Source organism: Phyllostomus discolor, chromosome 8, assembly GCF_004126475.2.
Source record: "Phyllostomus discolor isolate MPI-MPIP mPhyDis1 chromosome 8, mPhyDis1.pri.v3, whole genome shotgun sequence".
In the NCBI taxonomy this organism is placed as follows: domain Eukaryota; kingdom Metazoa; phylum Chordata; class Mammalia; order Chiroptera; family Phyllostomidae; genus Phyllostomus; species Phyllostomus discolor.
Genome location: NC_040910.2, coordinates 13,015,514 through 13,041,979, shown reverse-complemented (window position 1 = coordinate 13,041,979; position 26,466 = coordinate 13,015,514). Strand labels below are relative to the sequence as shown.

Here is a 26,466-nt window from a genome sequence, read left to right as displayed (position 1 = left end):
AGCGGTGAGACAACCCTATACTTTACAAAGTGTTCCCCCCGATGTGTCCGGTACCCACCGGGCACCGTACATGGTTATGACAGTATTACAGACAGTATTCCTGCCTGTATTCCCTGTGGGGTACTTTACACTCCCGGGACTGTTTTGTAACTACCGGTTTGGTAAATCTAAACAGGTGCCAAGAGTTTGAACCCAAGTAAATGGCAAAATATGTTTCTTTCTAAAGAAAAGAGGGAGGTGGTTTCAGGGTTTGGGTGCATATGTACATGTGCAGTGGGGTCGGATAAGTCACACTCAATTTTTAATTGGCATCTGGATAATACAGACTTGAATAGAGATATTTGGCTGAAAACACACATATTGGAAGCCATTGACATAGCACCCATACTAGACAAGTGGGATTTAAGTTTTACTCCAGAAAATGGTTAATGAGGACACGAGAGCGGCGATATACAGGTAGAAAGGTGTATCCCGAGAAAGAGGCAGAGGAAGGAGCACCCGTGCAGAGGCTTTAGGCGGAGGGCTTAGGCCTTCACAGCGTGGACAGGAAAAATACTGGCGGAAATACCCCCGGGAGGCTGGAGGGCTCGGCATGTGCCACAGCACATGGCGGTTGGGTGAGCCTATCTGCAGCCCAGCCCGGTCCTGGTCTCCGGGCCCCTCCTCAGCTGCCGCGGGTGAAGGGGAAGCTTGGAGGGGTAAAAAGAGAGGGGGCGGTTTATCTGATATCTCAGAGCTACAGCCCTGCAGACGTGGGGAGGCTAACATCCAATGAATATCAATTCCGGACACTGCGCAAGGGCTGGTGTCTTAGACTTGGTATCTCATTCAAGTCTCTATTGGCGATTGTAAGAATATTTTGGCGGGTCAGAAGGGATGGGCACTTAAATCAGGGCCCATGGGACTGGGATGGGTTCGAAGTCACCATTGTGCAGCGTTGCTTGAAAAAGGAGAGCGGCTCCGCAGGAAACCATGGCCATCTGTTCACAAAGGAAAGAGGAATTGCGTTCCTTTCAGGGGCTACTTTATGACCTAGAACCGTTTCCCTTTTCTATTTTTAGGTTTGGAGATGTTTCTTTGCAGGAAAGTATTAATCAGGAAAATTTTGAACTTCTAAAAGAATACTGCACGATATTTATGGAAAAGATGCCTCCTGATTGTAAGTGTGCGAGTTACAGAAAACAACTATAATAACTGCTTGATTGTAAATCTTCAGAAGGGTCGGACATAGAGGTCAATGGGAGGGGAAGCGTGTGCTGGCACGTGAGAGCAATTCTGAGATTATTGGAGCCAAAAAAAGGGCTGATTGCCAAGGTGGCCGGGCCCACGCCCTGCGCATGTTAGGACATCAATGTCATTGCCATCAGAAAAATGCCAGAAGTTAAAATCCCCATTGAGTCCAGTGGAAATTCTTATGTCATTCTCAACCATGTCAGAGACTTCAAGAAAGGTGTGGGTTTCTGACTGATAAGCTACATCAGACGCAGCATGCATATACAAAGGAGAAAACCCGGTAGAACGCAAGTTCTATAGGGAATATAAAGTAAGGAACCAATGATCACGTATACTTGCTGCAATATTTACATGAGAAATGGTAAAGCCTTCAAGCCTACAGAAATTCGATTTATACTTTTGGGTATTTGTTTTTTGGCCATTGGTCAGTTTTATAATTTTTTCCCCACAAAACTAAGCACGTAGCCTTTGAGCAGCCCAAACTCAGAGAATCGGGAATGTCTTCAGAGTCCATTGAAAACGGGTATAAAATATGTTGAAATGGTGAGATATTCATAGTGATAAGACACTACATTTTAATTCCGTGAGAAATATTTTACTATTTTAACCGAGAGCTGTAATAAACGTCTACCTGTCAGTGAATCGCTGGCAATGTATCCATTGCTCTGGAGATACATGTACCTGACACTTAGCTTGAATTATCCCGAGTGGCAGAGTGCGTAGGTCTTTGCACAGCACAGTGAACCCAGCCTCAAAATTTTGTAGTGGCACGTGTATGTCCACGTGTGTGTAGCTAGAACATGTCACCTGCTGTTTTACTTGATTTCACATAAAATGTCTTGAATGCCAAAATGAAATTAAGCACAGGGAGGTTTTTTGGCAGCCAGCGTACTTATGAATTTCAGATTTGGTAATTACTTGAAAATGTAATAATATAAACAAAACTATGTTTGCATTGGTAATTAGTGGGAACAGGGTTCATGTAAGCCAAGCGAGGAGATCTCGAGGATGGGCAAACCCTTTTCTGTATGTAAATCCTCGCTGGACCGACATCTGAACCCGGGAGCAAGTATCTGCAATGGCTGTCAGACCGAGCTATTTTGACTGTGAAGTCTGTTTGCTCTGTCCAGGGGCTGTGTGCTGTGGGTGTCTCCCTCCACGTTTCCCTTGAATATGGTGTAGCTCACAAACAGTCGTTCTCCCTGCTGCCTTGACTCTAAGGCGCATTAATCATCAGGATCTGCTTCCCCTCACCCGCTCCCCGGCCTCTCGGATCAGCGGGGGAAACCAGGGGGGCAGGTGCGAGAGCTTCTCTCTTCTTGCTCTCGTCTTCCCTTTGGGTTTCACGATCTCTGAAACCTTTGCAAGGACCCTCTGTGTCCACCTAGATCGTTAAGACACTTAAATTTGGCGTCAGCAAATAAAATAAAATAAAGCACTTTCAAAAGCACTAGCACAAACTGTTCCATGTTTTACAGTCTCCGTCACATGTGCTGCATGATTCAGAGCAAACTGATGGTGGTTTGATTAGGTGAAACGCTTCTTTCTCTACCCTTTAAATGAGGAGTAACCATGTATTAGCTTATTGTATCATGCCAGATCTCTCTATGCTCCATCAGTAATGATGCCCATGTCTTGCCGTTTTTACCAACAAAGGAGAAGGGTACCATCACACAGGTCTATTGGAATGCTGCCATTTGTCAACTCCTATGTCAGCATTGTAAGGGGGAGCCGTCTGGCCCTGTGAGCTGAGAAGGAAAAGCAGACTATTGTAACCTAGCTTTACTATATTTCATATCCCTGTCCAGTGTATAGTTGGTTTGGTGGTTCCACGATATTCAAATGACTCTCCCCATCCCATTGCATTGCTGTGCTACTCTTGGTGTTGACCCTGTCCTACATCTGGTCCCCTTGTGACTTGTGGTGGCTGGCATGACCCACGCCCATGCTCAACCAAAGGGATAAAGAGCTTCTCTTCCCACTTGCATTTCACAGGGTCCTGAGCTTTACTCAGCTGGAATATCACAGGTCACTTGCATACCCCTGAAACAATTGTCAAGGTCAGAGTCAAGTTTAGATCGGCTTAGATTTACATGCACATCCCTGAACTGGTCCTGATTTCAAGGGCGATGGGATTGTACCCATTGACTTCAGAGCGAGCGTGTGATTGATCCCATGTAGATTTTAGGCCTGCTCGTGGCGGGAAATGGGCGGAGCAGGAGCTGAGAAGACAGCTGTCATTTCCATTTCACCTTGGAGCACTCTGGCAACCTAGTCACTGGCCACGAGGTGACGAAGCTATTGCCTTGGCCTCATGAGTGTTACCGTCCAACCAGCTGAGCGTTCACAGGCCCGCTCCCATCCATCCATCAGCACCCTGCCTTTGGTTCAGGTCCGTGTCACATTCAGAACTCTTGCCGAGGAGGCCCTGTTTGACAAAACAAGGAGACAGAGGGTGCTCAAAAGTGCCTCTGGACGTGGCTATTCTGTTCCACTGGGAAGTGGTGGGAGGCGGGCCCGGGGTGTGTGAACGTCCGTGATCCGGATCCTTGTGTGTGCCTGCGTGTGTGGACGAGAACATTTCCTACTTTGGGTAAATTCTGACTTTTGCGGGAGAAAGCAGGCATCCTGTCTGAGGCTATGAACTCTTCTAAAAGCCACTAACATCTTCCTCTGTTTTTCAGAGTTGACACATAATTTTATAATGTAGCCTCTTCTGCCAAGACTGTTATTCATTGTTTTCCACCCCCCAGTCGATGAATCTTGACAAGGTTATTGTCCTTATTTTGCAGCGAAGAAATAGGAATGGAGGGTGAAGCAACTCACCGAAAACCGCAAAAAGCAGGGGAAGATTTGGCACCAGAAATCATTTTCCTGGAACTTTTGGTTCCATTCTTTCTTTAAAAACAATTATTAAAGCTTCGAACAAACAGAAAAATAAGGACCCTAAAATAATACTCAGGAATTCACCCCTCAGTCTCACAGACTTTGTAAGAAAGAAATATTTTCAGTTAAAGGGGAATCCCCTTTCGGTGGCCATCTTTTTACCTTCATGTCTCTGAGAAAATCAATCCCCTGAATTCGGTGTTTTGCCCTTTCATACAGATTTTTACTCCAAATGTATGTAACCAGAGAAACTATGGTACGGTTCTGCACATTTAACTTTATATTACTGCCTATAGAAACCCTCTTATAGTTTGCGATTTTTGCTCAACACAGTTTTTAGTATATATCCATGTTGATACATAGAGCATTTACTAATCTTACCTATTATATATTATATAGCAACATTATATAACAGTTTACTGTTCTCTTTGTGCAATTTAATTTTTTTGTTTACTATTAAACAATAAAGCAATGAACATTCTTATATCTTTTGCCTTTTAATTACTTTCTTCAAGCCCATTTGAATAAAGAATGCTCCTGTGGAGACAGGCATAGAGATTCGTCACTCTGTCTAAATTTGCTGTTAGGGGAATGCGGGATTGACTAGCAATAGCAAGATTTATTGGCAATATTTACATTCGAATAGACTGATTTTCAGACTCAAACCAATCCATGTTCCAAGTAGACCATGACTTTTAGGGGATATAACGGGGTCTATCATTATACCTTGAAATCTCACCTGTTAATCCACAAGCTAGTCATTACTTACGATACTTCTTTCAGGAAGTTCTGTGGCCTGCAACATTTTTGTCAGGTCGAAAAAAATGGCAGCAAGCAGAGCATTGGATTGGTAGGGGTGTGCTCTGTATGAGGCGAGTTTTAGCATTAGAGAAATAGGAAGGGTAGCCTGAAAACTTCAAGTGCATCAACATACTTTCCTTCTCAAGGGCACGCCTGGGGACAGGTGCCGAAATTACTAAGGAGTGTGGCGCCTGTCTGTGCTGGAGCACTAGTTTTGGGGCAAAGAATGGCCAGTTGATTTCTATTTAGGAGCTTGATAGTTGGTTTTAAATGGCTGATTAAAAGCTCTCTGTGTCAACAATGAAACTAAATTATTTTGAGAAAATTGTGGTGCTTTATTCCGGAGTCTCAGAATTCGGAAGCAGCCGGTCCATTGTGTTAATGCCGGAACTGTCCTTTGGGACCCGCAGCTAACTGGGAAGACACCAGCGAGGACTTGGAGGAAATTCCTGGTGTTGGGAGACCAGGTTTTCGATTTGACTCTGCCTCTGACGATGAGCCTTGTGAAGGAGTCACCTAAGTGTCTTGGACATCAGGCTGCCCTAACGCAGTGCTTTGCAGAATTTTTATATTTGCTGCATGCAGTCTCTCCATTCAGACTGGCTATTCAGTAGTAAAACATGGAAGGTTCTCTCTCCTGTCTCATCTTTGAGTGAAGCCACACTTTGACTGAAGCAGTGATCATCATCAAGAATGCTTTTTCTTGCTAGTGTCGTAGTATTATATATCCAGTTGATATGACCACAATCACACAGAACAGGGAATGGGGGAAACGAAATTATATTTCTCAGTGAAGGATGAAACTAGAGGATTCATAAGTATGATTATCTTCACCTGGTCTGCTCCAAACAATGTTAGCAAATATAGTGAGGAACGTTTCATGAGCACTTAATACTGATGCTGTTTTTTTCTCCTTTTCAGACATTTCACAGTTTCAAGAACAGCATGATTTAAAGGGATTACTAGAAAACCTCCATCAGAATATCCAAGCCAAAAAAAGGAAGAATGTGGAGATCATGTGGCTGGCCGCAACGGTGAGCACTGTCCTGACAGACCTCACTCCCTGTCTCCACAGGGACCAGCGAGCCTTACTGGGTGTCTCCGAGGCAGGGACCAACCTCCGCACTCTGAAGCCCCAGGTGTCACCTGCTATTACCCAAGAGATGAAGCATTTTCCGTGTCATTGGTAGTGCTATGAATAGAATAGAAAACAAATTGGGAGAAGATGAACTCAGTGAGAAAGAATCCTAACCTATTCATTGGCTTTCCTCGTAAATCCTGGATGTGTTTGACACTTTGAGGTTAAAAGGAAGTGTCTTTAATTTTCTTGATGTTGCATGTTTCAATGTCAATTGCCCATATCATGCTCTAGAGACTTAGGATTTTAACAGAGTGTGGCGATCAGATCTCTGACTCACAGCCTCAGTAAGGCTCCTGGACATATTGTTCAATTAATGAGCTTGTAAATGTGTTTGTTAATTTAGATATTGGCATAGAATACATTACTGATGGGTTGCTCTTGGGGTAATGAGCTATGTATGGTATGGTTCTTTCTCATTTAATGGCACCCTCAGGATAAAAGATTGTCCTGTTTTTCCACCACAGAGTTCTACAAGAGTGAGCAAAAGAACCTTGCCCATGTTTTGTAAGCTTGTCTCTGGCAACCGTTCAGAAATAGTTCATATGAGCTTGTGGATTTTGCTAAACATTCAGACCCTCAGGAATGGATCTTGTCATAGGAAAGGCACAGCCTGGAAATCTCAATGATGAATTCCACATTTGTGGTTTCTTCTCAGCATTACTCACGGAATTTGGAGTTAGGTTAACCCATGTTCTAGCATAGTCTTCTCATTCTCTATGAGAAGTCATGTCTAAAACAGCCTTTCCCCCTACTGCCAGGACTTCAACTATAATCCAATACTATTTCCTCCATTCTGTGGGAAAGGAATGGATAAATTGCCGTGAGTCTAGATATAAAATAACTTACCAAGAGCAAGGCAGAGGAAAGCTGCTTTACTCCCTCTACATGCCCCCTTGAAGCCCCAGGGAAGAGCATCAAAGGTAATGGTACAAAACGTGGTATTCCGGCAGCTCATTGACGCTGGTCCCATCCAGCACCATACTGTGTCGCGTGAAGGTTGTTTTCATTAGCTCTTTCCCCATCATGGCTGCTGTGGCTTCACACACTACTACTACAGTTGGCAATTCTCACAGAAAACTCCTGAAGGCAGGTCGGAAGTTAGTTTTGCTATTCCACTAATAGCACGAAAGCACGAAGGAAGTTTGATCCTTTACCAATGCTCTCTGACAACGTGGGGACAGATACATGTTATAACATACAGATTGTTATTGTGTACATGGGAAAATGAAGGATGCTCCCATGCAAACATGTTGTATATTTTGTCTTAGCATATGTACTTTCGCATTTGAAAATAGAAACAAGTTTTCCCATAATTCCATTCGTTTCGGAAATATGTTTCTTAAATGTATATACCGACCAAATATGGCTTACTCACCACTCCTTGCTGCATGGGAGTACCTGCCTGGAGGTATACACAGCACCCCAGCGTGGGAAATTGGCTTTCTGTGGGAACATGACTTTATTATTAATAGCATATCTGTAGGCTGATAGCTCAGTTTCAATATCCTGTAAACCAAGGACCCTGATAGTGCTGCTAAAATGATGAAATACAGACATTCCCTTTGACATTCTCCAGAAAGCTTTTACTTCTGCCTGTTTCCTTACTCTCTTCTTGAAATCTCTTAATGAAAATGCTCCTTTTGATAAAGTTTTACAGGCTAATTGAAAAATCTAAAGCCATTTGATTTTTATTTTACCCTAATTTTTAAAACTAAAAACGAGACTCTACAGACCAAACGCCGATCAGATGTGTTAAACGAAGCTCCCACACTCTGGGAAAGTGGAAGAAATGCAGAGACCACACCCAGCCCGTCTGCTCGGTGGGCTCGCCCCTGCATGCAGTAGTGCCCACATAGTTTTAAATGTCCCTTCTTTTTAAAAATCTATCTCCTACGTGGATGTGGAGGTTTATATTTTATTACTATGGCTATAGCCCCGTCTTTGTTATTTTGTATTAAATTCTTAAAAATGCGTTTTATTGGAAAGGATGAGAGTTCTCTAGATGGAAGAAGATCATATGGTGAAATCATGCTCTTCCATGCCTTGAGTCACTTCTGTTGGAAGTAGTGAGAATGTGCCGAAGGTATAACAAGGGCAGGTAAATCCTAAGTTAAGTACAAGAATCACTATTAAAATACAGTTTAAGCCCTTGATGCACTGCATTATTATTATATCCTCTCCTCCAAGCAGGCAACTGTTCAGGCCTCCTTGGTGGCAGATAACAAAGCAGGCTTATATTATATCACATTAGATTTATTGTAAGTGCATGGTGCTTAGCATCGTTGATGCTAAAGTCAACTATTGGTATCTTATATCAAGGGTACACCATGGGGTAGGGAAGAGAAAGGAATGGAATGATTCACTCGTTAACCATAAGGTGATGAGAAAAGCGATTATACCTTCTCCTGATTATGTCAGAGTAACAGAACGAAAGAATGACAGAGAAAAATGAAATAGGATGGAAGTTACAGATTTGGTTCTTGGAGCTGAGTAGACTCACATTAGCCTCCTGGCTCTACCCAGTGGTACACAAGTTACTTGACCTATCCAAACCTCAGGGTCGCCACCTGTAATGGAGAATAATGATACCTTCCTCCAGGGTTCATGTGCAGTTAATTAAATTTCAAATCTATATGAAGTTTACTGGCACGGGGCCTGGTGCACAGTAGATGCGCAATTAGCAGTGGCCATAGGTGGGGGACTTCAGTCCTCATTCCTAGCAGCTGTATCGATGAGTGGTTAGTAGTTCCCTCACCTGCCACGCTGATACCATATGGAGGTTTGAAATTTCATAACGTGAGACCAAGACTAGAAAAGGTTGTATTCATTATTCAGGATTCCAATCAAGTGTCTAATCCCGGATACATAGATGGTTTTTGCCTTCACAACGAAGGTGTTGTTCCTAAGTGACGATCCTTCTGGTTATCCCCTGCAGCTCAGGAGCCCTGCCTGCCAGGGACCATGGCTGCCTCTGCTGAATATTTACCCCCTCACACGGCTTCAGCAGTCCCACACCTCACACCATACAAAGAGCCACAGAAAATGTATTCCACCAGCTTTTGGCATGAAAGGTACTTTCAGCTTCTGCATTCAGTATGGTACGTCGGATCAACAGACGATCATGGACTAGCTAACCTCCATGGGGTGTGCTTAGACAAGAAGAGTGTAGGAGCCCCACCCTTTATAAAGAGTAACCGGCACGTGAACAATCAATCAGCGATGCATACGTCTGTGTTACAGATCTGTCGCAAACTCAATGGCATTCGCTTTACCTGTTGTAAAAGTGCCAAAGACAGGACGTCGATGTCGGTGACGCTGGAGCAGTGCTCCATCCTGAGAGACGAGCACCAGCTGCACAAGGACTTCTTCATTCGGGCCCTGGACTGCATGAGGAGGTATTCCGCTCGTCTCCTTCCTCTCTGTGAAAGTCATCGCGAGACTTCTGCTTGCTGTCTTGGTTTGTGCCTTTCCCAAACCCATATTGTACGGGAGGACTCCCCACTTAGTAGCTTCACTGCATTTCCATGGCTTACAGCTTTTCATTCAGGTCGTGAAAGATAGTATACTTTGAAATATCCCTCCTACTCCTTGTAGGCAATAGAAGAGAAGGTGGCTGGATCTTGATGCAATGCATGGAGATTCTGTTTTGTTAACTCATTTAGACCTAAGTTAACAGGCTCTGGTCTTTTCAGATATCATACTAGATGAGCACAGTGTCTTTTGTCTTTAAGTGGTTATGAATATGCACAGAATAAAACTAAGTCACTTCCCAGAGTTCCAAACTGCAACTAACAGGTGATCTTCCCATGGGTTGCAGGGGGTCCAGGTGGGTAACCTCCTTCCGAAAATTATTTTCACACCACGCATCACAAAGATGGGATGGCCCTGGTGATAGGGAATTCGAAGTGGTACTCTGCTGACATTTAAAATGCAGCGCCTGAAGTCATGTTTCTTGGTTCATTTCCACAGTAATTAAATCTAAAGTCAAAGCCATAATGGGAAGGAAAAAGTGCCCCATTCACAATGTCTGTCAGCAAGGACGCACGTTAATTAAAAAGTTAAACAAAATTGCCTCTTTGCCGCAAAGACTGGCGCAGACGCACGCCGGGACGCGTGGGGCGGGCCCCCGGCTCCCAGGGAGGGGCGACCTGTGCTGCTGCGGAGGGGGCTGCTTCTCATCTGCCTCGCCATCGGCTTCCGCTTTCCTTTTAACGGCTCCGGTCTTTCAAGGAAGGGGGACCCTGCCGCTTTCTGCGCCTGTGTGTTTCCCCACTGATGAGAGGCCTGGGTCCTCTGTGTCACCCCCTTGCATGTGTCTCGCCATCGCCATTGTGCAGGGGAGTTCTGTCGCACTTTTCTGATAGATGTACGAGGATGTCTCAGAGGACTGACATGAACATCTGAGCCATATAAAACAATCTGGTTGGTGCAAAAAACTCCTCTCAGAAGTAATCTCTCTTTTCAAAAACCTATCAGGACTAGTGGGGGGGATTCAGAGTCAGAGTGTGAAGTCTTCTAACGTGCAGAGAAAGGGTGCAAGTGTCACTGTGGATGGACAAAGGGGCTGGAGACCACATAGACCAGAGGCCTGAACTGATTCAACCGACCTAAGCTGTCTGGAAGGCGAACTTGTTCCTTATTTGTTTACGGTGGCGGTAATGGTTGTTTCCGGCAACACTTTCCAGTGCATGGTTTTAGGGAAGGAGAGGATTTGCAGAGCCTCTCACTCCACGCTCTGGGGGGGCCCTCCATCCAGTACCTTTAAAATGCGCATCAGAATCACTGTTTTAAAGGTGTTTAGTTTTGATGTGTTAGAATGTATCGAAGTCTTTTTTTACATTTTATTTAATATCATCTGCAATTTATTTTACCTTTGAATTATTCTACCTACCCTTCAGGCTATTTAGTCTGGATTCTTGTAAAGTTCACTGGGGTTATGGTATCACTGCCTTCCTATTTTTATTGTTCCCTTATCTATATTAAATTTTCCCATTTTATTGTGTTTATCTCTGTAAGAGTTTCAAATTATTATATATAGATGGGCAAACCGTTGTTGGTAAAAAGAAACAAATAAGGCTTTAGCTCTGTGCTTATTAACGAACCCCCACACCAGAATAAGCTGCACGAGAATAGATATTTCTGTTTGTCTCCGTTCACTGCAATGACACCGGCACCTGGAACAATGCCCAGTGACAGTGGGATCTCAGTCAATATTCTATGAATACATTTCCAGCTTGCTTTGGCAGCTGCGCACTCCCAACACGAGCCTCTAGTTACAATCTGACTGAAATGGAAGAACACCGTCTTCAGATTGGAAAGTTAGCAAGGGGTCTGAGCACAGCTGACTCTGCAAGGAGCTCGTAGTAGTCGCCTGTATTGTGAGACCAGAACAATGATTCTCAGCCCTCGTGGCCCATTTGAAACCCTGGTGGGGGGCAGTCAGGGTCCATGGCAGGAGTCCCACCACAGACTGGCTTCTGGAACGGAGCCAGGGTTGAAACCACTCGACTCGGGTCTGCCTCCCTGAAACCAGACACACTGCATTGATTTTGAAACGAGGCACACTAATTGATTTTGATGGCTTTGTGGTAAGACTACAAGCCAGTCTTTAGACTCTGTCTTTGAGTTTTGATGTGTATGTGTATTGTCGAATTCTCCCTTGATCTTCGACAGCAGAAATTTACAAAATGGTGGCTGCATAACCAGCCGATTTTTTTTTTTAAGAAAGGGACAATGCAGTATCAGTACTTGGTTTTCAGTTAGGGAATCTCCATTGAATGCCACCTTATCCTAGTGCACTTCCAGAAGCATTTTTGGTAGGGATTTCACCCTTCCATTTGATTAATAAATCATTAGGGTTGGAATTAAAATACAAACTTTGACTGGGTTATGGAACGTCATGTTTTATCAAAAAAAATCATCGTGTTGGGAAATTTAATTGCCTCGGAAAGATACATTGAAATGAACATGGCAGTGCGCTATTATTTCCCTTACAGGAAGTCTGGCATCATGTGTTTATACAGTGTAACATGGTGACACCATTACTTATTTGTCTGTAACTTTTATTTTCCTTATGCTACGTTACTCTTCAATCTGTCGTCTCCCAGTGGCTGCTTAAAATTAAGAGAGCTGATAGGTCATCAGTAAAATTAATCAAGGCACGTTTCAGCCTACAACCTATTTATCACCCTTAAGATACAGGGTTTCAATCATTCTATTTTGGTAAACATGCAATTCATAGGGAGACCCTAAAAGGCCCATCATCCTTATGGAGTTTTATGATCTCATTGAATGTCACGTTCTCCACCTGCCGCTGCACCTGAAATTTTTACGTCGGGGAGCATAATGTATGAAACATTCTGCTTTATGAGTAAGTGACCTTTCATTAATTGATAACAGGAAAGGTTGTATTTATTTCTCGTGACTTATTCCCTTGTCGGCATGGCTTTTTAATTATGTAGTTCATTTGTGTTGACATGGAAAAATGTCTTCCTTCTCTCCCTAGTCTTGTTTCTACTTTGGCTTATTTTTCTTCGCTTTTGTTTGATGGCACTAGACAGAGAAGAACTGCTATATTTTTATATTATCCCCTACTTCAAATATTAAGGTGAATAATAAGCATTGCAGGCATAGGTAATGGAAGCTTTCAGTTATTGCTCGACTCTTTGGCAGGGACGTGTTTGTGCAGAACAGCGTAAGCGAGAGCAGTTTTCCCATTGTCACCGAGTGCTGTTATCTCTTCCCTGGAGACTTTGCGGTGTGTTTGCTGCATCGCTTCAGCTGCTGTCTGTGACAAATAACGGTAATAAGTCCAAGTGGAGTCACTGTCATCGTGGGGTTGCTAATGACTACATGAAAACCACCCCATTTAGGATGTTTTTTACTTCAGCTGACTATACAGTAAAAGATACTGCAAAGAATACACTTCTCTAGAAATCACGTTGGAGCCAGTAACTCTTAAGATACCCACAGATGAGCCCCCGATAGAGAACTGATCCTACTGGCGTGATCAAAATAACCTGCCTCCTTGAAAAGACTCTCACTTCCTTGAACAAAATGCGCGTGCTAATTTAGGCACTCTTCTTCACACATTTACGTGTGTGATTATATTTTATTACCAAAAAGTAGTGGTTTCGAGGTCCATTTCTTCCTCCTAAGTTTTTCGGTATACATTTGTTTTCTAAGTGTTTGCAACCTGAGACCCCGTATTGAGCACGCCGTCCAAAGCAGCTCCCTGCTTTATACGCACCATTCTGAGTAAGTCACTTCTTTCACTTCTTGGAATTATTCACTGAGGGCCTAGACGTGTAAGTGTATGGAATATATTTTTTATTCAATGAAATGAAGTCAAATATAAATGTAAATGCAGCTAGTTAAAAAATCAATTTAACTTCTGCCACAAACACAGGTGTTTAGCCTCAGGAGGACCTGGGGTTCAGAGTCCACACCCTGACGCTGTTATCTGTGCACCTGTGAGCAAGTTCCTCGATCTCCAGGCCTCAGTTTCCTAATCTGTCAACTGGGGATAACAGGGTCTTCCCGTCCTGTGGGTGTTGTTCAGTGGGGCCACTTGTCTAAAGTCTCTGTGCCCAGGGCATCATGGGAGCTCTGCTTGATAAATACCATCTTAGCTGTGCACGCCCTCCCCATCTCCGTCTCTGCCGAGCGTGCTTCCCTACCCCCGTTTCTCTGCACGTTCCTCCCCTGAAACTCCTGAAATTGAGGGATTTCCCTGGTCTTCAAGGTCTCAGGAGAAAAGTCCCAGGACTGATACTTGGTTTCTGCAAGGCTTAGTGTACCTCCCCAAGATTGTGGCAGAGAAGGTTTGGGGGTCAAGGGGCAGCTGACCTGGAACGGGGGGTTGTCTGTGCTCCTCTGATAACAGTGTCCCAGCGCTCATGTAGTGAAATGTGTGGGGGCCCAACTCCTGATCGCTCACAAGCCTCGCCAGCAACTTAGGGTATCCAGGAGTAAATGAGGAGCCAGGGACCCCATCTCAGGAGACCACGTGGGCAGGTAGGTCGTTCGCAGAAACATGCCAATGTCATAGTCGTAGTCAAAAGTAAGCATTTCTTGGGTCTTTACCAAGGCAAAATACCATGCCAAAAAAAGGAGAAATAACTTGGTAACACACTAACAGCTAACGGTCAATGAGTTCTTGCTATGCACTAAAACTACCTTAAACATTCTGTATGAGGAACCTCTGTTAGCTACCACAATGCTAGTCTGAAATAGGGAAGGCCGCACATGTAAGAAATACTATTGATTAGAGTGGTTCAGACGAGGAAAGGAAACGTGGCACTGGAGGAGGTGGGGTGTGAGCTGAGGGTGGCCGAAGTGAGAAGTAAGGCGGAGTTGGGAGTTCTTGACTGGGAATTTCTAAATGGGTGGGATTAAGAGTGATATCTATTAATTCATGACATTTTTAAAGTGTTCTGTTTCCCTAAATGGCGTCAGAGTGCGGGTCATGTTTGACAGCATGTTCAGCTGATACCATGTTCTTGAGATCTATGTTCACACACGGAGTCTAGCCCTCTCCTCTCAACAGCTGTACAGTATTCCCTTACATGGATGGAATACAATGTATCTATTCCACTGTGGAACTTGACACTGTTTCTCATATCTCACTATTATAAGCAATAATGTAATAGGCATTCTCAGAGATATACCCACAAATACAAGTATGGGAGTTTCCTCATGTGGCATGGTTGGTAGTGTATTTATATTTTCAATATCACTAGACACTACCAGACTGTTCTTCAAAATAGCTATATTAATTTATATCCTATGAGCCAGATACCTGTGTTCTTATTTTTCCACGTGCCCCAATATTTGCACTGTAAGTGTTCTTACAAATCCAACGGGTAAAAAGTGATATTTGGTTAAGTTTATATTTTCCCAATGATAAGTGATTGTTAATACCTTTCTGAAGATTGATTGGCCATTTTGAATGTTTTATATTTTGGGAGTTTGTGTGTCATTTCAAATTAAGAAAGGATTCTAGCCTTTATACAGCACTGGGTTATTGTGCTTAAGTCAAGTTCTAGAAAGGAGGGTTTCAGGAATGGTAGTTTTCTAAAAATACTTTTATTTGGTTTGTTTATTTGTTTTTTTAAAGTGGGAGCATGCTGCAACAGAACTTATGGGCCTCTTGGGTTTGGATGGAGAAATGTGTGGTGTTTCCAAGGAGCTGGCGGTGTGATACGAGCCTTTATGACAGAAAGAGGGGCAGGGGTCCGTTTTAGGAAGGAGACTTCCCCCTGAGACATAAACGAAAACCTGTGGGCCATTAGCGAGATGACCGATGCCTTTGCACTCGGGGAATGAGTTGCAGCAGGAACTAGTCCTGCAAAGGGCTTGTTCTTACTGGAGAAGCCTGGGGTGCAGGTGGCCTGGGCTTGAACCATCTATGCAGAGCGGTCACGCCCAAACCTAGGAAGTTTGCTTATGTTCCTGGAAGGCTGAGACACAGGAACCAAAGCGAACCCCCGAACGCCCTCCTGTGTTCAAAGAGAGAAGCACCTCAGAGTTAACTTGGGCGTGTGAAACGAATATCGAGGTTCCACCTCAAGTCTCACTTACTTTAAAAGTTTACAAGTTGGGTTGGGCATCCAGTCCCCGTATAAGGATGCTTCCCAGATCTCAGCCATTCGTTTAACCACCTAATGAGTTTTCCACGTGACACGTGAACCGTTCGTTATTTGTTAGGCACCAAGGACTCATGCACTCGAGGTGCCTGGTGTGTTTGTCTCGACACACATGAAAATGAATCCAACACTATGCAATGCGGAGTTAGTGTGCTGTCTGCCTTCATAAGGGTGCTTCTATCCTCTGATAAACACAGTCATAGAAGGGTCTCAACCCTCCTAAACTGAATTGTAATTGCATCACGCCAGTCTCCACAGAATATCCTTTAATGAAACGTGGCCTGGGAGGTCATAGCTTTTGTAGAAAAGCAGCTAAAATGTTGCAAACTTTTCTGCCAGTTGGAAGATCACAGATGACAGAAAAGTTCAAATGTCCGGCATAATACATTTATGCCGGAAGGATAACGGTCTCAAGTCCTATGGAAAAAAATGTATTATGCACAATTACACCCTGTTTCCTTCCATTCATTGAGCCAGTCAGAATTCATGTGCACGTGAATGACATCATTACAGGGATCAAGAGTTTCATTTCTAAAGCATGTTGTTTGCAAAAGTAGTAGCTTATTACTAGCAACGAATCCTTTGTCAAGTATCACAGCACTGTTTGGGGGCGGGGGAATCACTGCTTTGAATCCTCTAAAATCTAACAGGTAAGCCAGCTCAGTGGAGAGCAGGCTGAGTGAGTACAGAGCGAGGGTTAGGAGCAAGGACGTTGGAGGTGGTCAGGACCACCTTGACTCTCCACTTCTGAGTAGTGGGAATGAAATTCCAAGATCCCTTATGTTCTTTGTCTGCAAAGTGACACTGTGTATGGAAGGAAGTTGGTAACAGGATATGGAAGGGTGAAGTGGTCATTTTACCAGCATCACTGCCTTACCTCACAGAGCTGTGGTCGTGAGGATTAAACGAAATAACACTCATGGAAGCCCTTGACCTGTTACATCACCAGGGTCAGTAAATAGGAAATGCCGCGTGGCTGCTGTTGATGTCACTGCAGTGGCGACTGTCATTACTGCAATCATTGCTGCTTCCTTCTTTGTCACAATGGCTTCTCATTGAATTGTTCTTCCTAAACTGTGTGCTGCAGTGACATCCTCAAACAGTTTTAAGAAAGTCAAAGAAAGAGCCCATTTGAGCATTGTCTATGCACTAGTTCTCAAAAAGTGTTCCTCAGGCCAGCACCAGCATCATCACCCATGAACTTTCTAGAATTGTAGGTTCTCGGGCTTCACCCCAGACCTGCTGGATCAGAAACTTTAGGAGTGGGGCCAATGATCAGTGCTTTAATGAGCTCTCCAGATGATGATGATGATGATGATGATGATGCACATCATCATCAATAGTTTTAAGATGATGCACATCATCTTAATAGTTTTATTGAGATCTAAGTTACTTACACATACCATACCATATACTTCACCCCTTTAAAGTACACAATTCAATCGTTTTCAGTGTATTCACAGAGGTGTGCTGATAGCAACACAATCAAATGTTAGAACCTGTTCTAGAAGAACCCAAAAAGAAATCCCATATCCATTCACAGTGTCTCTCCAACCTCCCTCTCCCTGCCAGAGACAACTGTTTACCTCTGCCCGTTCTGGGCATTTTGTATAAACAGAATCATGTGCTGTGTGGTCTTTTGTGAAGGACTTCTTTCATTTAGCATAGTTCAAGGTTCATCCATGTTGTCAGATAATTTTATTTTTTATTTTTTTAATTTTTATAATAAATGTGTGATAGAGATATCGATTGGTTGCCTCTCACATGCCCCCAACTGGGGACCTGGCCTGCAACCCAGGCATGTGTCCTGACCGGGAATTGAACCTGTAACCTTTTGGTTCTCAGGCTGGCACTCAATCCACTGAGCCACACCAGCCAGGGCCAATTTTCACTACCTTGTCAAGTTCCCTTTTTGTGAAGATTGTTTGCATTTGTTACTATAGCAAGAACTTCAGACATATAATTCCTCAGAACAACTCCAGTGCATTCGTGCATAAGTCAGGGTAGGGTTGAGGGGAGCTGGGTATGATTGTGTGTATGTGTGGGCGCATTCATTACACACTTTCCCTTTTGTGGAGACTATTAAAATGCATAGGGCCAGTGCTGCGATCCATCTACTTCGAGGGTACGGCATTCTCTAATGGGCTTCTGTTTTTAAGTGCAGTAGCCTCATTTCCAGTTCTGTTTTATAACATAACCCTTGCATTTGCTGTTACTCACTTTTCCTTTTCGATATCTTACTGAATATTACATATCCGTTTAAACTGCCTTAAATTCTTTTTTAAACCAAGGCAGGATTTAAATACTAAAAATAAAGTTACATGAAGCTTCCTACTCTCCTAAGCCCAAGACCCTCCCTAAATTTGTTCTCAGCACTCATCAAACCAAGTTGGGTAACACCAGTTTACTGTTTTCACAAAATGCAAAAAAAAAAAATCTGGTTGCTTACATCTTAATTTCTGTGTTTTCCAATGACACCCATCTTCTCAACTATTTGAGAAAACAAAAGCATATTTTTATATGCTTCAGAGTTTGCAAATCACCTTGACTGATCTTTTTTGTTCTAGAAAATAGAAATACGCTAGATACCATCTTTTCCTCCGTTTCTGTTTCATAATTTAATTTCATGACATAAATTCAAAGGTGGGATTTACATAACGCAGATAGTTTTATTTGATTTTTGCGATAAATACTTTTGGCTCTTGGAGAAACTGGAACAAAAGTGAGCAAAAGGCATATCAGAGCTGCCCAGAGATATCATTCTGGCCCGAAAAGGAGGGGACATGCTTTTCTCTTTACAAGATGGAGCTGACGGTACCGCAGCTGCTCCTGAAAGAGGTACATTTACTGAAAACTTCTACCACCTCTAGTCACCACAGAGAGTTATTTTCCTCAAAGACGAAAACCTCACTGCATACGTGCAAGGTGTGTGTGTGATTAAGGATTCCCCGGCCGTGAGGTCGAAAGGCCGCCGAGGCAGCTGACGAGACCGGCCCTGGCTGGCGGCCTTCGGAAAGCCGCAATCCCAGCAAGCACTCGCTGGGTTTTTTCTCTGATCCTCTGTGGTTTCACTGTATACATGCAGTTTGAGTGTGCATTTTAGTAACTTTAAAGTTGTTAACGAATCGTGTAGTTCCTGAACAGATCACAGGAGTAGATACTGCACACGACTAGAAATGAATTCTCCATCACGGGGCTGTATTTGGGGGTTGAATGAATCTCCTTTTGGAAAATAGTATGATTTGATGAATATCACATAGTCAGTTAGAACCTCCCCCAAATTGCAATCCTTGAAGTCCTTTCATAAGTTAAAAGTTCATATTGTCCAGGTGATAGTTTCAGACCAGGACGGAAACTGGAGACTGCGTTCCATTCCTGTTTGTGATGAGGTGAAGGAAAGCCATGTGCCCTCACGGTCTGCTTTATATGGATTCACGGTGCACGTGTCTGGCTATCCTGCCACCTCTGCCCACCTTTCTTGACCAAACAAAAGTGGGATACAGTAACACTCTTCCAATAGATTCTAGGATAAAAAGAATATTTGATACTTTTAAAAAGCCTTAAGAATTCTGGGATACTAAAATGTTAGTACTAATGAAAATGAATTTATGGACATGTCTTTTAAAACTTTCTTACTTGATTTGAAAGTGAGTGTCTTTTGAATATTCTTACCCGCTATGCATTCAAATAGTGTCAGCCCATTTTGTCAATATGATGTTGTTGAACACCAATTTCCTCCTGGCGTTTGATCAGGTATGAAAGCAGGATTTTGACTTAACTAGTTTTGTCACAATCAGTAAAAAAGAAGAACACAAGAGAATCTTGATGCAATGTGGACCTGTGTGTGTACAGGGTCAGAGAGACAAAGCTTTCTGATGAACGTGGGTTTCGACGAGGTGAAGCCTGTGTGAACTCCCATCACTGACTCACTCTCGCGGCCCTTTGACCCGAGTGGAAGGGGAGGTCCTCCTGGCGTGGGGGCTCTCTCTCCCCACGACAGACGCAAGCCTCCCGCTTGCACAGGTCGTCTGGACGGAACATTTCCCCCCCGCAGATAAGAGAGGAAGCTGCTCCACAGGAGGCCGTCTGCAGTCCCCACGGAGGTCGGTTTCTCCCCTGGGAAAAACGCTCGGAGATCTGATGTGCTCGCCATGCCTCTGCAAAATAAAATAAAATAGCTGTTGAAGCCAAATTCTTATCTACAGATAAAAGAAACCTTTTGCATCATTATCATTTTGTGGCCTAATACCTCCATTGGTACCAAGATATACCTAAAGGCAAAATACGGTATCTCAATTTAAGATAAAAGTGTTATCACAGAATACAGCATCGTTTCTTCACTTCCATCAGGATGCAGCCCTGGGCTCACAGACATGTTCTCCTGTTGCATCAATGGTGGAAGGGCGCTCGATATCTTCCAGTCCAGTGCCTCACTGTCTGTTATGGCAACGTCTAGTAATTCTTATGAAATCTGGATATTGCCCCTAAGGCTGCAACAGCCCTTCAGTTAGGTCTTGAGGAAGGTCTTCCAACTGGAGAGACTGTCCCCTGAATCTAAGGTGGTGGCGGCGGCGATGAGCCCACACACCGCGGGCAGGGGCCCGGGCCTCCCCTTCCTGAGCCAGAGATCTCTGAGCAACAGCAAGAATTACACAGACTTCCTGGGGCAACGCAGGGCTCAGTGTTTGAGGAAAGGATCTAAAGCCACCTTTTTTCTTTTTTTTTTTCTTTTTTGACAAAACAACTCTGGCAGCCTTGCAAGACCTGGGATCCAAATAAAGACACTGATGTGGAAAGATGAACCTTTTTAACATTACTCTGACTTGCTTTGGAGGCCAAAGTTATAGATAATAAGCAAAAAATATGTATATAATTATACATATGTCTGTTTATATAATATATCTCATATATAAACATTATATATATCTCATATATATATATATATATATACTTCTAATGTTTGTGTTTCTTAGACTTACTTTGACCTTGTCCTTTACACTTTCATTCAGGGGACCCCGTCCTTTGGGCTTGTGGGAGATACACTTTTTCTCACACTACTGTTTCGGCAACTAAGTTTAATGGTAAGAAAGAAAATTCCTTTGTTTCTATGGAAATTTTCTTTCTAACCAGAGGGGAGGGGGGAAGGGGATAACGGGGGGGGGGGGAAGAAGGGGAAGGGTCAAGTCAAGGACGGTGCATGAAAGAGGCATGGGCGGACACAGCAGAGGGAGGCGGGGAGGACTGAATGTGGGAGGTGGGGCGTGGGTGGGGCAGAGGAGAGTAGTGGGGGAGAAATGGGGACAACTGGAATTGAACAACCGCAAAAAAATTGAAAAACCAAACAACAGAAAGAAAATTCCAACTTTGTGTTACCTCATTAAAATGAGACAAACTGAGAAAAGAGTAATAACTGTAAGTTGACATGTCAACGTCCCCAAATATGCCTGATGGATAACTTTGCTCATTATTTTTATGGGCTGGGGAAGGACCACAAGCTTTTGGTACAGAATAAACTGTTGTGTTTCAAGCCCTGATTGTTCCTCTCCTAGAAGTCAGTTTCCGAGCTACTTCCTATTCTATGCACTTGTGACTTTTCATATTAATGGCATTTTAAGGCTGTAGGATTTGGAGAGGACCTTAAAGATTATCTCGCGACCCTGCCAGCGTAGGCAGGAATTCTTTCTACAACATCCCTGACAGGTTGTCAGGTAACCTTTGCTTGCACATGTCCGGTGGTGGGGAGCTTATGTACCAGCCATCCCGTGGTTGGACAGCTATACGTTTAGGAGATGTACTTTCACGTTAAGCTGAAATCTGTCGCCCTGTAGCTCCTGGTCATTAGTGCATTCGTGTGTCTGGACCGAGAGAGGATGTCAGCATCTCTTCCTTTGTGTCAGCCTGCCAGTGTTTAAAGGTGGTTGCTGTGTTCTGCTTAAATGTCTCAATTTTATTTTTAGTTATTGATTTTAGACAGAGAGAGAGAGGAAGGGGGAGAGAGAGTGAGGGAGAGAAATTCTCCTTTTGCTCTTCCACTTATCTATGCATTCATTGGTTGATTCTTGTGTTTCCTGACCAGGGATCAAACCAGCAACCTTGGGGTATTGGGACAATGTGCTAATCAGCTGAGCTACTGGGCCAGGGCCTTACTTAATTGTTTTAATCCCTTTAAGATGTGAAGGTAGATACAACTCCTGCCCTTCCTAAAAGATATTTCTACCATCGCTCAATGCATTCTTCATTTTGAATATTCTTTATAAAAGCAAAATTGGGCGTCATGTTCTAAATATGCAGAACACAAAGTAAAGTAGGGGAAAGGTCTGCATGTCACTCCTCCCTCCCTCCCTCCTTCCTTCTCTCCCTCCCTCCTGCCCTTCCTCCCCCTTCCTCCCCTCCCTCCTGCCCTTCCTTCTCTCCCCCTTCCTCCCCTCCCCTCCCTCCTTCCCTTCCTACCCCCTTTTCATTATATAACACTGGCTATGTGCCAAATACTTTTCTAGGTACTTTATAAATATTTTCTCCCCTAAACATTATTTTAATCCTAAAGATTAAGTCTTAAAATGAGGAAGCAGCTACAGAGGGGTTAAACGACTTACTCGAGACCCCAGCGAGGAAGCGGTGTGAGGCCCTCATTCTAGGTCCCGCTTCTCGCAGCCTGGGCTGCCTCTCATGATCTCTGTTCACTTCCTTGTTCCTGGGCCCCTAAAGTGCATGATCTCTGTTAAACAGCTTTATCTCACTGCATAATACATTGAAATATGTAGTCCACTGTCATGCACACTGCTGTCTAACAAGGTTTCTCCTGAGCTCTACTGGGGCAATTGCTATTTTAAAATGAAATAGAAATGTGAATATTTTTGTTCTGGTCACCTTTAGCCCTGAGTTAAGTATGGTGGCCTGAATAAGTGTGATGTCCACGTGATATACAAGGGGGACCCCCCCAAAATCAGGAATTATCTTCTGGTGGGTGTGCCCCTTGTGGTCCAGGCTTCCCCCGCTAGGTGAGTGTTCTAGGAACCCATCTGTGTCAGTGTACCAGCTGGTGTTGTTGTGAGAGGCTGTGTTCAGCTTCGGTTAATTTTTCTGAAGACTCTGTCAGTGGGTTTGCCCATTTCATGATGGGTGATTTACAGGTTCACCTGCCCATACCACACTGAGTGTTCAGCAGCTTTTGACCAAAAATGGCACAAACCCCATGTCTCACCCTCCCTGTTCACCCAGTCATGCCCTGAGTGACTTTTTTTGTTTCCCTGGATGAAGAAAGTCCTCAAAGGGAATTGTTTTGCTGGTGTGGAAGAGGTGAAACAAAAATTGGCAGATGCACTAAATGGCATAAAAATCTACGAGTTCAAACACTTTTGAATAGTGGAAAATATCTCAATAGGTGTATTACATGAAATAGAGAGTACTTTGAAAGTGGCTGAAGTTTAAACATGTAAGAATAAATACACAATTTTTTATAAATAAATTCCATTTTTTGGTGTCCCTCCTATATTCTCTGTACTTTAATAAATGGGACTGAGTTTTACAATAGGACATACTTCTACATAATAGCTGATTAACAAATAATTTAAGGGCTCTTCAAACAAACATTCTATAAATAAGCAAAGAAATGAATGTTTAAAAGGGAAAATTTATGGGGCAGTTTCTTTGGGTATGGTGCGATACCTACATCAGTAAATCATAGAAGGTACACAACCAACAATTAGTCAGGTATACAAAGCACGTAGCTTCTCTGGAACCAGTATGTGGTTGATTCTTAGGCCAAACCAGACCCCAAAGTGTTGGCCAAGTTTGAAAAGTGGTGAATCAGACGATTTAGATTGGTTCAAGTTCACTCCAGTTCCCAGCTGAACGGTCAGGCAGAGAGAATGGGATATCAGTAAAGAGCCCCAGTTACCTAGGATGTGCTTTGCCCTCGGGAAGGCCCACCCCCCCTGTCAGGGTGGGCACAGGAGGTGAATATCAGGCCCTTGGACTAGCTCTGTGGTGGGGTCGGGGGTGCAATGTTCCCCTCGTGGGTCTACGCACCACCACGAAAGACAATTCACAGCACGATGAGGACCCGCGTCTGTGCTCCGTTTCTTCCTGCAGCCGGCCCAGGGTCGGCAAGGCTGATCCCGACTCACCACAACCCTGTTAGTTGTTTCTACAGAAACTGCTTCATTTTATTCTAGGTCACTCTTCCACTGGGGTGGGAGCCATTTACCATAAGGAGTAGATGGCTCTGAATACTCTCTCATGGCAAGGGAGTAAGCAGTCTTTGAGTGCCTGTGACTTTCCAAGAATCACGCTTCACGTGGAAGATGTTGTGCATGGGTATGGTGTTCCTTGTCCTCAAAAAGCGCGAAACCTCTTGGGAGAGAATCACATGCAAATGTAATCTGCATAAGAGGGATTAAGTTTTTAGTATATTATGTATAAAGGGATTTTGGAGATGTAGATAAGGGTACAGTTAATTTATTGGGGGTGTTGGGGTGATTATGGGGCACTGTCAGGGCTACAGAGAGAAGGTAACCTTTAAGTTGGTATTGTTATGAGACAGGGATGTTAAGGAAGGACATATTCCCCCCACAAGGGCCTTGATGCCTCTTGATTGTTTTTGAAAAGCAGTGGATGACTCTAGCAATTTCAGCATGTTTTGTTAGAGGCCTAAGATTGGGACATACTGACAATAATCATTACAAGTAGATTATTTTATTGAGTCATGATTTCTGAGAAAGCAATGCCCTTAAGAAAAACCAGAAATGGACTTGTGTGACCCTCCAGGCTTTGAAGCCCTTACCCTTGCACAAAGACCTCGGTGTCCTACGATTTCCAGCCCGCCTGCTAGTCCCCGTGTGAGCAGACCGTCATACACTACCTCTGTCCATGGACCTTCCCCATGTGTTTCTCTACAGGAGCCAAATGTTTCAGCTGTATTAAAAATATTACTTCTGTCAAATAGAATTTTGTTTTAGTTCTGCTGTTTGTTTTTTTTTTTTTTTTTTGAATCTCAGACTTTTCCTTCTGAGTTTCTTATTCATAACTGTTGGGTGAGAACGGTCTAATCATCCTCTCTGCAGTGCTTGGAACGTGATATCGAACTGGAGAGTGTGCTCTTGAACTAGTGTTTGCCGGTAGGATAGATGACAGATTGGCCCCCATGTAGCTTCTTCAAAGATGCTCTAAGGAAAGAAAAACAAAGAGGTCACTATCCAAAAAATAAAAGCCCATTGATAGCATGATGTGCATTTTAAAACCATTTGTGAAAATGAAGGATTGTCTTTACTTGCGTGAATCCATGAAATCAGAATTAATCCTCATTTCCAAAGTCTTTTTGCTAGTGCAAACTGATGAAAGTATCAAATCCGTGTACAAATAACCGTCACTCTAAATTCTCTGTATTGTGCTAACAAGCTTCTGGCATTTACTGAAGCTAAAGACTCAGCGATCAATTTCAACCAAACACATTTAGTTATGGACTAGCATCAGCACGGCCCACATGCAGCGCACTCGTCAGAGAGGGCGACGCTGGCTCTCGAGGAGGACCTTGACTCAAGTGCGTTTTTACGTGCTTTTCACTAGTATAAGGCACATGAGGTAGGTAAAATATGCCCCTTGCCCTAGGGGAACTCCAGCCTGGCGAGAGGGAAAAGACACACACAGATACAAATGCAGGGCCGCCTGCGGTGAAGGGTGTCGGGTGGGACCGGAGAGGACCTGGTGCTCGCAGGACCCGGTGCTCGCAGGACCCGGTGCTCGCAGGGCGCTGGGACCCTCTGCTGTGCACCCTGTCTGCAGCACTGGAGTTGGGTCTCGAGGAGTAATGGACTGGACGGTATGTGTATCCATTTTATTTTTACTGTAATTTAGGCATGGTGGATTCTTGAAATGTTCAAAAAGAAGCAAAAAAGAGCATTTCACGGAGAGAACGGATTTGCAGAAAGTTTTAGGGAGTAAGAAAGCAAATTTTGATATAATTTTATGCATCAGTAGCTCAAGGAAAGGGAATATTACCAGTTCTGGATTTTATGCCTCAATCTTTTGCCTGTGGGGATGCGAGCATTTCCATAGTCTTTGTGCCCAGGCAGATGGACTTCTGGTGGTGAGGGGGTTTGTTACGTTCACGTCAGTGCTGACTGACCTCTTCGGTCCGGTCCGACCCTGGGAGTGTGCATGTCGAAACGTCTTTTACATATGACACAGCTTCTGAGACTTTGCTGCTTTGAATTGTGAGTGGAAATAGATAAATTTAGCCACCGGCTTGAATGAAGTTTTGCATTAGTTCTCACCATCAAGCATTCACCAGTTCTGGAGAGGAAGAATGATACAATTGTACAAGTGGAAGCCAATGAAGAATTTAATTGTAGAACCAAGTTTCTGTAACTTTAGAATGAAACAACGGGTGGAAATATGCAGATAGAAGGAAGCTAATGATTGCTCTTTAACATTTTACCATCCTCGTATTAAAATGGAGTATTTTTATCATTTTAAATATTCCTAAGAAACTTGCTGCGTCTCCTAACTGTAGGTTTGTTATGCAATGATGTAGTCACAGGTCTCCATCTGTCATTGGTTATTTCCATGGTACCTGTCATTTTCAAATATAGGTGCCTTAACATAACAGAGTATAAGAACATTTCAAAGAAAAACTTGCATCCTGTTAACATTTTTTAATTTTTTTACTTCTCCATCATTTGTGTGGTTGACAGGCAAGGGGTGAGGAGCTTCTCCGATGAAAAACTTCAGGGTTCCCAAGTGAGCAGGATGAGACAAAAG

General features: G+C 43.6%; 1 protein-coding gene across 2 annotated transcripts in view; it reads left to right on the top strand.

The window, feature by feature from the left end:
• INPP4B (inositol polyphosphate-4-phosphatase type II B) overlaps window positions 1–26,466 on the top strand; it is a 517,613-nt gene that overhangs the window by 466,245 nt on the left and 24,902 nt on the right. For both annotated transcript variants that reach the window (XM_028521081.2, XM_028521080.1), the window contains 3 exons: window positions 1,062–1,159; window positions 5,842–5,954; window positions 9,302–9,456. In XM_028521081.2, coding sequence (XP_028376882.1) covers window positions 1,062–1,159; window positions 5,842–5,954; window positions 9,302–9,456 — 366 coding nt within the window. The remainder of the gene's footprint in view (window positions 1–1,061; window positions 1,160–5,841; window positions 5,955–9,301; window positions 9,457–26,466) is intronic.